At 43.3% G+C, this 12763-nt stretch overlaps 1 protein-coding gene across 12 annotated transcripts in view; it reads left to right on the plus strand.

Moving 5' to 3' along the window:
- The window catches only part of REPS1 (RALBP1 associated Eps domain containing 1), a 72366-nt gene that overhangs the window by 10552 nt on the left and 49051 nt on the right, over window positions 1–12763 (plus strand). For 10 of the 12 annotated variants that reach the window (XR_012085756.2, XR_013540596.1, XM_020815050.3 and 7 more), the window contains 3 exons: window positions 493–616; window positions 10308–10504; window positions 12570–12723. Coding sequence is in view for 10 of the 12 variants with exons in the window: in XM_020815050.3 (XP_020670709.2) it covers window positions 493–616; window positions 10308–10504; window positions 12570–12723 (475 nt within the window). In the remaining 2 variants the exon portion in view is untranslated. The remainder of the gene's footprint in view (window positions 1–492; window positions 617–10307; window positions 10505–12569; window positions 12724–12763) is intronic. The other 2 variants (XM_072996125.2, XM_078383317.1) reach the window with 1 other exon arrangement.

The following is a 12763-nucleotide window of genomic DNA, read 5'->3' on the forward strand; positions in this document are numbered from 1 at the left end:
CATGATGTTAGTATTGAGAATTATATCAGACAGTGAATTGAAGTTGTACAAAATAGTTCCTGGATAGGAAACTAATGCATCTGTGGTATTCTGCCATACTGATTGTTGATAGTGCTAAACAGAAAGAAATTTATGTAGAATACAAGAAACTTAAACTCCCCCCCCCCCCAAATTTCCAATGGATAATTGGAAATGCTGGATTCTAGAAATATGCCACTACCCTAGAAATATGTCAGCTTTCTCATGTACAGAGATAGGAACAGTGTAACGGAGCATACAAATTATGCACAGAAAGGTTAATAATGGGTAAAAGCACACCCATCAGTTGCAAAATTACCGTACAGTGTGCAGCCCTTGAGAAATGACCCAGAATCATACTGCTGCTGCATTAAATCTTATTTTTTGAGCTCTTGTTTTAATAGAATTGCTGACCGGATAGGAAGCTTCATTCACAAATGTAATCTCATAGTAGATACTTTGTTTTTTCTCCAGATAATGGAACTTTGTGGTGCAACAAGACTTGGATATTTTGGAAGAAGCCAGTTCTATATTGCTCTGAAACTAGTTGCAGTGGCTCAGTCTGGGCTTCCACTACGGATGGAGAGCTTAAATTCTGGTAAGCTTTGAAATGGATATTGAAATATAATTGTCTGAATTATTGTTTGTCATCTCTGATACATTTCAAAAGTTTTTTTTCTGAGCACTTCTGCTTTTAAAATTTTCATTCTAAAAAGAACTTGTTTTATATGATTAGTTCTAGAATTTTTACAACCACGGGCAGCTCTTCTCAGAAGCACAGAAGTATAGCTCCAAAGTAGAACAGGGCACACTACCCCAGCCTTCTACATTTATTTATGCCTCCTACAAGAACTGTTATTATTATATCCTGTGGCTTTATTCTGTGAGTCTTGATGTTGGCATTCATTGTGTGTGCAAGGTGTTCGTGTGGGATGAAAAATTTCAGATTGGACATGAATAGAAATGTTGGACATCTGGGTCTGCTTTTTATTATCACTTCTTCCAGTTTCTGCAGTCTGTGTTCCTTAAGTATCTTTCTGTAATAGGAGTTTCCAAACCAATAGCTACATTATTGCAGCAAAAATAGTTAAGGGTCCTGTGACATCTTTAATAGTAACAAGTACACTATAACATTCCTGCAATCAAAGCTTAACTGTGAACGTGCACAAGAAAGAAAGAATGATGATTAGCAGGTTTTATATCTGCTGTGTGACTACTGGAGCAGAAAAAAGGAGCACATGGATTTATGGTTAGTCTAATAGTCTCTCATCAATCAAACCGGCAGTTCTAAGGTGTTCTTGAATTGATGTTTAAAAGCACAGCTTGTGGCTGTCTATCAGGAATGAAGATTCCAGTATCTTCTAAGAGGTATTTTAAGATATTGCATATCAAAAGGCTACTTTTCATAATTTTAAAATTATTTAGGTAAAGAAGGACTCCATAATAGTCAGTGACTAGCTGTTACTAGGCAACAACACAAATGCAAATAGTGCAGTAGGTGAATTCTTTGCCTCATCAACTTAAAATAAAGTGTAGTCTGGGAGAACCTAGGAGTACTTTACAGTTAGTGCATCTGTGAGTTCTCAATTAGCAACAGAGTGCAGCGAATAAAAAGAAAAGTTCAGAAGCAATATTCCATAAGCTGAGATGTTTGTGGCATTCACTCACCTTCTCTGTCCAATATGTTCCACCAGTAGAATGAAAACCTGGCCCAAATGCCGGCACCAAATTAGGGATTGCTGTTAAACCTGTGAATGAGACTCCTTCTCTTAGACCAGGCTTGTCCAACCTGAGGCCCATGGGCCGCATGCGGCCCAGCTCGGCTCGTAATGCGGCCTAGTGCGATTTTTTATTTTAAAATTCCAAAGTTTCAAGTTACACTGCCAGCGCTTGCGGCAGGAATGCGGCCAGGTCATATCACAACAGTAGAGGGGGAGAGAGGGAAGGAAGGATTGGGAGGGGAGGGGACAGGGGGACTGCGTGACTGCATTGTGCCGTCCCTGTCAATAGGGGGACCCCCTCCCGGCCCCATAAAGCCAGCGGAGTCGAAGCTGGCAGCCTCTGCTGTCTGAGATCGCAGCTGCTGGTAAGCGCGCTTGGAGCAGGGCTGCGGAGGATGACTAGGGCTGCCCCCCTATGCGGCCCAAACCAAATTTATGTGCGGCCCAAACCAAATTTTCATCTTCTAATGTGGCCCAGGGAAGGTGAAAGGTTGGACACCCCTGTCTTAGACCATACCCACCACCACACTAAGGCAAACAGCCAGTGCTTCCTTTCCATTGCTGTTTAGATACTGTTGCAGCTGAGGGCTAACATGGCACTACCCTTTCTGGTGAAATACACAGACTTTGTTACTCTGGTGGCACTGCATAAACCAATCACTTGTCATGCATACCAATACAAACCTATATATAAGTGTTCACAGTGTAGAATCGCCAATGTTTTACCTTCTACAACCACGTTATATGACTACAGGATTCCTTCACTGATGCATATTTATTGATCTTGGCATGGGGAATGAAATCAGAAGATTGATTCCAGTGGCCGCCTTGCATATGCGTTTTAGAGATAGGCTTGTGTTAAAGGCAGCTAAGTTTACACTGATGTCTAGTGGGAGGTGATATTCCCAGGAGCAGGAGATGGAGGCAGTTTGTTCTCTAATCTATTTTGCTGATGAAGCACCTGGAAGATGTCTTAACTTGTGTGGCTCACACTAAGGACATTAGCAGACTGTATGGCTGCCTGTACTCCGTGAGTCCATCTGATGTTGAATATGTTTTAGTTCTTTTCTCTGAGATGTGGGAAGGAAACGCATAAATATAGCAATACAATCTTGTTAAAATTGAACTCACTTTAGGAATCAAAGAAAAGGACCACACAAGGTGGTAAAAAGCTGAGATGAACCCAATTCAGTAACCAAAATAGGAGTAGAAGGCCTCAAAAGGAAGGTCTTTGATGTCTAATGAACCACCCAAGGATTCAGCTGAGAAATGTGAGAATGGTGGGGGCATTAGGACATTTTGGAAATGTTTAGCCGGGGGCAACAGGAGAGGGAGTGGCCTTGATTTTTAATATTGGGCTTAGAGGGGCCACCTGCTTTTTGTAAAGCGTGATGTGCCAGATCTTCTAGGCCAAGGAAGAGGTGTTATGTCGATATCTGAATCATCTCTTGAATACAACTCATGTCATTTGGTCAGTATATTGTTCATACACAACCGCAGAGTTGGCAGTATAGTTTTACATTCTCTTTTAAAGAGATTAGAAACTAAGATACATTGTTTGTGCCACTTCTTTGCACAACTTTGAAGCCATCGGGGTACCAAAGAAGGACTTGGACTCTCAAAGGATTTTTCTGAACTGGGATCTACCATGGAAAGGAAACAATGAAATCCAAGAATACTGTGGTCAAAATAAGACTACTGCTAGTATCTGAGCTTTCATCACTTGTACTTTGTGAAGAGTCAATCCTAGAAAGTTTAGTGAGAAATCATACAGTTCTGCTAGGATTACTGAGCTTCTGTCCTCGTTGTCCTGTAACTCATCAAATGTTGTACTGGTGCACCAGAAAAATCACTACATCAGCAGGCTGCCTGAGCACTAAATACTTGTACAGTGGTGCCTCGCATAGCGAGGTTAATCCGTTCCGGATTAACCTTCGCTATGCGAAAACATCGCTAAATGGGAATAAAAAAGCCATAGAAACGCATTGAACTTCGTTCAATGCGTTCCTATGGCTTTAAAACTCACCGTTAAGCGATGTTTTTCCATAGCGCTGCCATTTTCGCGCCCTCGGTAAGCGAGGGCAGGGCGCGAAAATGCGGCGCGGACCTTCCGGCGGCCATTTTGGAACTGCCGATCAGCTGTTCTCCCCGCTTCGCTCTGTGAAGATCGCTAAGCGAATTGCTTAGCGATCATCGCAAAGCGAAAAAAACGCTATAGGGGCCATCGCTGAGCGAACGCTCCAGCGATGGCCCGGACCCCCTCGCTATGCGAATTCATCGCATAGCGAAGCACTCGCTAAGCGAGGCACCACTGTATAGTAAATACTGAGCCCCAAGTCCTTGCTGAAATTAAAACCACATAGAATGATTAGTTAAATATAACATTATGTGAAATCTCTCTAGATACAGATGAAATATGAATCAAATCATCAGTTCTTCTTCGTGGCCTCTGTGAATACACACATTTGGGTTTAGTCTGCGCCTGCGCTGACATTCTCGGAGCATTCTAGAGCTAAAAGTAGCAATTTTAAGGGATGATCCCCCATGAGGCACAAGCTCCTCCCACCCAAGATTCCCCTCAGTTCCTTTTTTCTGCCGTGCTGTAAAGTTCTACAGAGCATAGAGCTATTTCCACAGGGTTTTTCCCTTAGCTTATTGATCAATTCCCTTCTCAGTTATCTAATCTACGATCCCCCGTGAGTTGTTTTCTTTTCACTTGCCAGCTATTTGGCTTACCCCCCCCCCGCACACACACACACGCACACTTCAACTGTTTCCTTCTTTCTCCTTTCCCGCCTTTTTCGGCCTACTCATTTTGACTCCCAGGCACATTAATGATTTTCTGCCTGAGTAAGCTACATCTTACCCAGATAGGTGCAGGCCGCAGTAGGGAACCCGAGAATGCCAAGGAGTCCTTAAAATCTAAGTCTACATCAACAGAGGAATCCTCGCCGGAGGCTAGCGAATTTCCCTCTGAGGAGACGACGTGCCAGCTCTACCTGCACAGACTTCGAGATAGCCTGATAGCCTCTCTGCTCCAACTGGCCATTTAGTGACTGCGCTACTGTCCAGTCCGGCCGTGGCCCTTTTTAGCCCTACATGAGGGCGGGCATTTGACATTCCTGAGTTGGAGCTTAAGTCTATCTCATGGGGAAAAGAGAGTGAAAAGGAGGCATGTCTCACCACACCCTCTCTATGAGCAACCATGAGAGAGACTGGTGAATCACCGATGGATGATTGTTTCAAGGGGCTTGTTCAAAGGACCCTGCAGGAGTTAGGGCTCTGTTGCCCTGTCCCTAGGAGAAGAAGGGCCTCCTGTTGCCCCGGTCACCTTCCCTGACTGTCAGTGTTTCCTCCTGACATGGGAAGCGCCTCTGTGTGTGAGTGCCGCACACCAACCCTCCTTCGTGCGCCTGCTCATATAGCTGCGACTTCTGGAGGGAGCTGCACACCGAGGCTGTAGATGTGCCAGCAACATATGGTAAGGCTTGGGTTTTCCCTTTGGGGATACAATGGGCCCCTTCAGCTCCTGGGGCTAGCCCTGCATGTCAGTGCTTTGCCTGTCTGGGGTAACGCCCTTGGGTATTTGGTGTATTGGGCCTGATTTATCAGAGGCCTTGTTCACGTGGCTGCTATTTCCAAAACCAGGTGCCGAGGCAAAAGCTTTCTGGCAGCGTTTGACAGCCCTAGTTTGCCTCTGAAAGGGGGGCTGCAGCAACTCCCACCACTAGCCCTGCTAGTCGGTGATATTCCTGCCTGGGGTAGCACCTGCTGGTGGCTGTTAATTTGGCACAAAAAAGCCCTCTTTATCATTGGGCTCACTCACAAAGTAGCCTGTGGCCCTGTCTCAGCTGCCAGTGCCCGCATAGGCTCATAAGGAAAGGACTCACAAGGGTCCACCCGAGAACCCTGCCGCTGCCTGGTAAGTCTGGATAATTTTCCTCAGGTAGGTCCTGTCACACTGACAAGGTTGCGTAGGACCAGTCCCTTTTGTTTGGGATAGGAGCTATGAGCTCTCGGCCACCATCACCATCCTGCTCTACGTGGCATCGTTCTGAGCCATGGGCTGTGGAGTGCTTTATGCCTCCACATACGCTTTACAGATGTAGTGCGCCCTCGAACTCGGCTCCGGCATCATAATGTTTGGAGCCTTGATCAAACCTGCTGTTAACCCCTTCAGGTTTGAGACTCACATGAGTCGCTGGGGGGTGGAAGAGTTTCCAACCAATCTTCCTACACCCCTCTCGGTTGTCGCAGATGGTCACACTCCTTTACTGTCAACAGATGAGTTCTTTGGTCGGCATTGTTATTTGTTTTTGGTCGCTGTGTAGCCACGTACTCCTCTGCCATAAGGGCTTATCACCACTTATGGAGTGTGGTTCTGCCCACCCTGCAGGTAGCTCATGTGCACGCTTACAGTTCAGGCCTTCCACATCACTGGGAGGCACTGTTGCAGGTGCATCACGAGCGCACTGCTGCTCGATACGCCTGAAAACCAGTGTCTAAGCAACTGGCAGGTTAGGATCTGCCATTTGTTGGTGTATGGCTTTTTAGCCAGAAAAAGGTTGTTATTCTTGATAACCTGCTCAGGCTCTAGAAGGTGACACATTCATTGTGCTGTAACATCTGCAAGAGCCTGAAGATGTTCCCATCAGCCTATGGCATTCCGGGAACGTTAAAAGCCTCAACCCCAAAGTTACCAGCCGCCGCCCCTAGACATGTGGGGAGGCAGTGCCTTGACCGGCAGAACTGCTGGTAGGACTGCAAACTGAGCGGGTTCTTTACTTCTCTGTTGTTGACCAGTCAGTCCGTTTGACTTCTTTCTGTCGTAGCTACCAGCTTTGCCACTATCTTCGATGTACGTTGAATCCATTAGGATTGACCTCAACATGGAAAAGATTTTTGTTCTTTTTCTCTACCATACAACACTTTGGCAGGAAAAGATGCTTTCCAAATTCCAATCCATCTCGTCAAGGCCCATTATGATCGAGCACGACCGGTCCTGGCTTCAAAACTGCCAATTCTGGACATAAGCTCGGATCTCACTCCTTGAACGAATCTCCCTCCAATATGATGCGATCCATTATCATCCTCTGTCACCTTCAGTGTGCTTCTTTTCATTTGCACAGCTCACTTCTCGGTTCACCGCATCCCGTCTATTGGGAATGGAGGAACCGCCTTTTCCAGACCCAGCCATCACTTAGCTGAGCACTTACACTAACTATGCTGAAGCTAATAAAGGATGCTTACACCAAGCCACTTCCTATTTAAAGATCTAGGAAGAATGTATCACAGGTACAAGGTACGAGGAAATGACATAGAAATTTTGGGATGACTCCAGTCCCATTTCTATCATCGTAGAACAAATTTATCCAAAACGAGAAATGATTTCCCTGAACCCTACTAATAAAAATACGGAAACATTGATGTCTTTGGCAGGGAGACTTATTCCCTTCATTCACTTCTGCTCCATGTGGCCAACTATCAATCACAATAGGCGCCTACCTGGAGCAATTTTGGTCTCAGATTCTACCTGTCTTGGAATCCATTAAAACAGAGCTTAGAAATTCTTGCTCTGAGACCACGACTCTAGCAAAGCAACACAGGATTGCTGCTTGACATGCAAAGGACTTCAACTACTGTCGCATCCTTAGTATCTATAGAAGGCTCACTTAGTCACGATCCACTGGCTCATCAAGGACACATATGACAGAATTGAACGTCTTCCATTACATGGTACCAGTCTCTTCAGTCTTAGACTGGTGACACTAGAAATATTATTATTATTATTATTATTTACACAGAATAGGAAAACAGCTAAATTATATATGGGCCGACAGCCCTTTCATCCCTCTTTCAGTTCTACCCATAGTCCTTTCAACCATATCTGGAGTTTCAGCCTCCCAGACATTTCGGTTCATACAAGAATGTCACCACATCTCTCAAGGTTACATTATATAATTGTCTTTGTTCCCCTTTGAGTAACGTTAGACTCACTCTTTTTGTCTATATCCTCCAGGAAGAGACCTCTGCCTCCTGGGCAAAAATGCCATAATCCAAGTTCCTACATCTGGCTTATGCATGGCTTCTACTTCTGTGCTATTATATAATATACATAGAAAGGACAGAGGCATCCGTCCCATCCTTGGTCTCAGAAATCTTTTCATGTGTATTCTACCGTAAGTTTCAGATTCCAGCCTCTAATCAGTAATTCCTAAGGTTTCACTGCCATTCAATTTTTCAATATCTGCAAGGTCTTTCAGATGGTACAGGGCATCAGTTTGATAATAACCTTCCCCTGCGAGATATGGACATCTACCTGTACTGGTACTATAGTGTATATTTTTTTAAAAAAAAAATTACTAGCAAGCATCTCCCCAAATTCATGACCTCCACGGCTTCAGTGCTAAAGCAATACAGACTCAGCCTCGAACCACTCCAATAGTGGTATCTTTTCTGTTTGACCAAGTAGAGGATCCCTAATCCAAGTAACTGCAAGTTCGGTTCTGTCACCGTTGGGAAGTACCGACCTTCAATGTATTCACTGGGGTCCGTACGCCGACTACAGGTTTTATTGCTCCTGTGCAGGTGCGGATGGAAACACTGTCGGGGACGTGTTCATATGGCAGTGGACAGGAAATTTGCCATAACTCTTCCCTCCGATACATTTCATCCTACAGAAAATCTTCCATCACCATCATTCCTAATCAAATGCGATCCAAATACCTCCTTGAGGTACTTGGTCCTAGTTCGCCTGTCTCAGATCGATATAGACAGACACATGTCAGTTCCCTCTGGTTTCTCACCTCCTAACTTTGGAAGGAAGGATGGTCTACCATCCAGGTCTATCGTCCATGAACTTGGCAACCTGGGAAATACTCCCACTTTGGCATCAGTGCTCGATCGAGCTCAGAAACCATGAACTCGATGTCGATGTGTAAATAAATAAATCTTTATTAAATATACTGAAACAAAGAACTACCTTACCAATGTTCTTAGAAACTGTTGCCTACTTGGCTTTCTGTTTATGCTTTAAAATGTTATATATCTTCTATTGTTGCCCATTAACCAGATTATTCTGGTATGTAGGACTTTTGTCTCACTCTAGGGTCAAACATCTTTTCACAGGACTCAGTACCACCCGTCCTCCATGTAAACGCATTGTTCCTCAGTGGTCTATAGATTTCTAAATTCACTCATGTGCCCGCCATTCGAGCCCATTTTCTCTTCAGGTGTCAAATTACTTACTTTGAACAGCCTTCCTAGTGGCTGTCATATCTGCCAAGGGAACATGCGAAATAGCTGGATTGCGATTTGATCCATCTGTTATTCAATTTTCCTGATAAAGTGACTTCCTACTTTAATGTCTCATTCCTGACGTATTCGACTAATTTTCATGTTTATCTATGCTTCATCTTACCATCATTCTTCAGATCACCAGCATCTCCTTTAGAGCACATGCTCCACAATATTTATGTAAGACTCTCACCAGCATTTTCTCTGACACTACCAGAGCTTCTAAACAGATGACAGGCTCTTTTGATGCTTTCATTCTTTTCATTTCAAAAGTCCAGTTTCTTCCTATCCATCTCTAGATCGATGGTCCAGGCTGTATCTATGACTTGCCAGCGGTCAGACGAGTCACCGTCTAATCAGCTTTAGCCTCGCTCCACGGAGTGCTGTCTACCTCGGCCCGCATCCAGAGTAGAATCGAGACTCTCGACATCTACCGTGCACCAATATGATCCATGCCATCTACCTTTGCAGAGCAATATTGGCTACACGTAGGTACATGCAATACCACTGGATTTGGCAGAAATGTAATGCCATCCTTCCTACCGTGACGTCCCACCTGCCAGTAAGTAAGCTTGCCAGTCACCCAAATGTGTGTATTCACAGAGGCCACGAAGAAGAAAGGTTACTTACCTGTAACCATGGTTCTTTGAGTGGACCTCTGTGAATTCACACTACCCACCCATCCTCCCTTCTGTCACGGGTATCTTATTGTTGTATAACTCTCGTGCCCGGCGGACAAATTGCAGGAACTGAGGGGAATCTTGGGTAGGAGGAGCTTGTGCCTCATGGGGGATCATCCCTTAAAATTGTTACTTTTAGCTCTAGAATGCTCCAAGAATGTCAGCGCAGGCGCAGACTAAACCCAAATGTGTGAATTCACAGAGGTCCACTCAAAGAACCATGGTTACAGGTAAGTAACCTTTCTCTTTGGAAGAAACAAAACATGAACTCTGAGGAGCAGAAAAGGAAGGAAAAGCCTTGAATATTAGCTGCTTAATGTTTTCATCCTTGAATACATTGGAAATATTTGTAGAATTTCTGAAGGGAAGAAGAATTTAAACTTTGTGACATCTGTAGCAGTTAGAGTTGCCTTGTTGGGAATTTTCATTATTTGAAAAATACTGAAAATTCTTCCTCAGTTAATAACCTAAATGCTGAATTGGAAAACATATGTATTCTAAATCCTGAAATCTGTGGTAAGGAATTGAAGTAGTCAAGGCCATTTGTAATTCAGAATTCATAACGATAATCATGTGTCTTTCTTTTAAACAGTCAAGGACCTCCCCCTGCCGAGATTTGCTCTGTCAAAGAATGAACAAGAATTGAGGCATTCATCCTTGTATTCTTCAGATGCTGATAACTCATCCACCTATTCAGGTGCGATTCCTCCCCCACCAGGCAGAATACAAGTTAAAAAAGGCTCCGTGAGCCATGATGTTGTCCAACAACGTCCAACAACAGATCAACAGGTAATTAAATATAAAGATTGATACTACATTAGTTTTTGCTGTCTTTAAGTTTCTATTCTCTGATATGCTGAAATGCACAGGACAGTAAAGGCTTCATACTGTGTCTCATGTCTGATGCTCTAGAAATTGTGTACCTTCAAATATCAGGTTTAATACCTTAATGCTGGCATGTAATTATTAAGAAATGTGTGATAAAAGAAAATTGTGAAGCTACCCTCATACTCTCTTGTTTTGCACTGACTTCTGTTTTTTACTGTACTTCAGTTTTCATCTTAAATATAGGGCAAAACTTTCCTTTCACTAAAAAGTATTAGTCGTACTTGTGAATGTCATGTTCTTTGCTTATCTTTTGAAAACATCTGTGAGTACTGGTTCATTTATGATTCTTATTGGATGAGACAGGATTCTGCTATGGAAAATGCATGATGTGAATTTGTGTGCTATTTTTAAGATATCTGAACCTGATTGATGAATCCCTGTTATGGGTTTCCAAAAACAAATTTCTTATGCTCTCTTGAAGAACCTGCTGTGTGCTAGTAGCATTTTTATTATGATACAATCTGTCATTGTTTAATATTAGACTTTCAGCTACTTCTTTTCAACCAGTGTATAAAGTTTACAAAATATAAAGTTACGTGTCTAAATACAGACTACTTTGGCTAATTGTACTAGGAGAGTGTTGACATAATAATAATTTTGGATTAGTTAACAGAACAGTTTGTGGCTCCTTTTCCTGAGAGAGAAGAGGATTTTCAAGCTGTGAAATGGCATATCTGCACACATGCCAGGAGTTAAGAATCTCATGTGAAGCCATGGGTTGTTTGTGAAGTTCTTTCCCAATTAAGTCCTAAACTGACAGATTTAAAATGCATTTTCCCAGATAAGAGGGACAACATAAATTTATCTCAATCCATAAATTTTCTAGTAATTGTCCTGATTGGCGATTAAAAAGGTTTGCGCTTTGCAAGAGATTAATTAGCTCTTGTTTATTTTTTTCCCCTGTAAATTGAGATAAAGAGGGGAAATAGATGTTCCCCATGTTTTTGTTTAGACAGAAATGTTCTTGTTTAGACAGAAAACTCACCCTGGGGATCTTTTATCAGATATGATAGGCGCCTTTAACCCCTGCGGGGCGACGGGTGAGCTGTGTGGATTGACTGTCAGGCAATGATCTTGAACCTTCAAGTTGATGAATGAGTTGGAGGCTGTTCCTCAAGCCTGTTTTCTCCTTAGGAGCCTGTCTCTCGTGCCTCAATTAACAGCTTGCAGTGGCTCTTTTCTTGCCCAAGGTTAGGCGCCAATTTGTTAAAGTCAGGAAATGATAATGTTGATGGCCTTTGTGATGATCACCAGATAAATAGGATAGTAAATAGTCTCTTAGAGATAGAAGTTAAAGAAAAGTTAAAAAAAAAAAAAGTAAGCCACATACAGGGATGTCTGCCAGCAGTGCTCCTGAGGGGCAACTAGTCTGAGGAAGCAGAGTGAGAAGTCTTCTCTGCCCTTCCCCCAGGAGGACTGTGCTTTTATTAACCTTACAAGCTCACAGATAGTTGACAGAGTTCAGATAGGACAATGGTTACATAATGCCATTATGATTGGCATAGGGAAAGGCAATTAAGCAAGCTCTCTATCACCTATGAGAAAGAAGAATGGTGGGCAGTCATGCCCCTCAGAAGCAACTGTGACATCATTCAGGAGGGTTTGCCCTCTACTGTAGATTAAGCCAAAAGTTTAGCAACCTTGGGAATGGCACACCCACATTCTGTTGCTTATATTCCCGTGAAAGCGCAGTTGTATAAATTGCAGTGGTGGATTGCAGCTAGTTAAGGAGTCACAGCAAGGAGTTTTGCTGTGTGCCAGTTATGTGACTTCTCACGTAATGAAGAATACGAGGTGAAGCTCCTTAACTAGAGGCAATTCACCATTGGATTTTACACCATTGTACTTACCCAGCAAATCTGAATAACAGGATTCTAGCCAGTGGTTTCTAAACAACAATTCTACCTTTATAACTGCGGAAGACTTAAAAATTGAACAATTTTTTAAAGTTCCTTTGTTTTATTAGGAGACCACATCTCCAGTTGTTTCACCACAGCAGTCACCACCAACCTCTCCACATACATGGAGGAAGCACAGTCGCCATCCCAGTGGAGGAAATAGTGAGCGACCTCTTGCTGGACCAGGACCTTTTTGGGCTCCTTTTAGTGAAGCACAACCAGGTATAAACAAACATTATGTGTGACGTTTCCAAGTGTTATC

Source organism: Pogona vitticeps, chromosome 1 (assembly GCF_051106095.1).
Source record: "Pogona vitticeps strain Pit_001003342236 chromosome 1, PviZW2.1, whole genome shotgun sequence".
Lineage (NCBI taxonomy): Eukaryota > Metazoa > Chordata > Lepidosauria > Squamata > Agamidae > Pogona > Pogona vitticeps.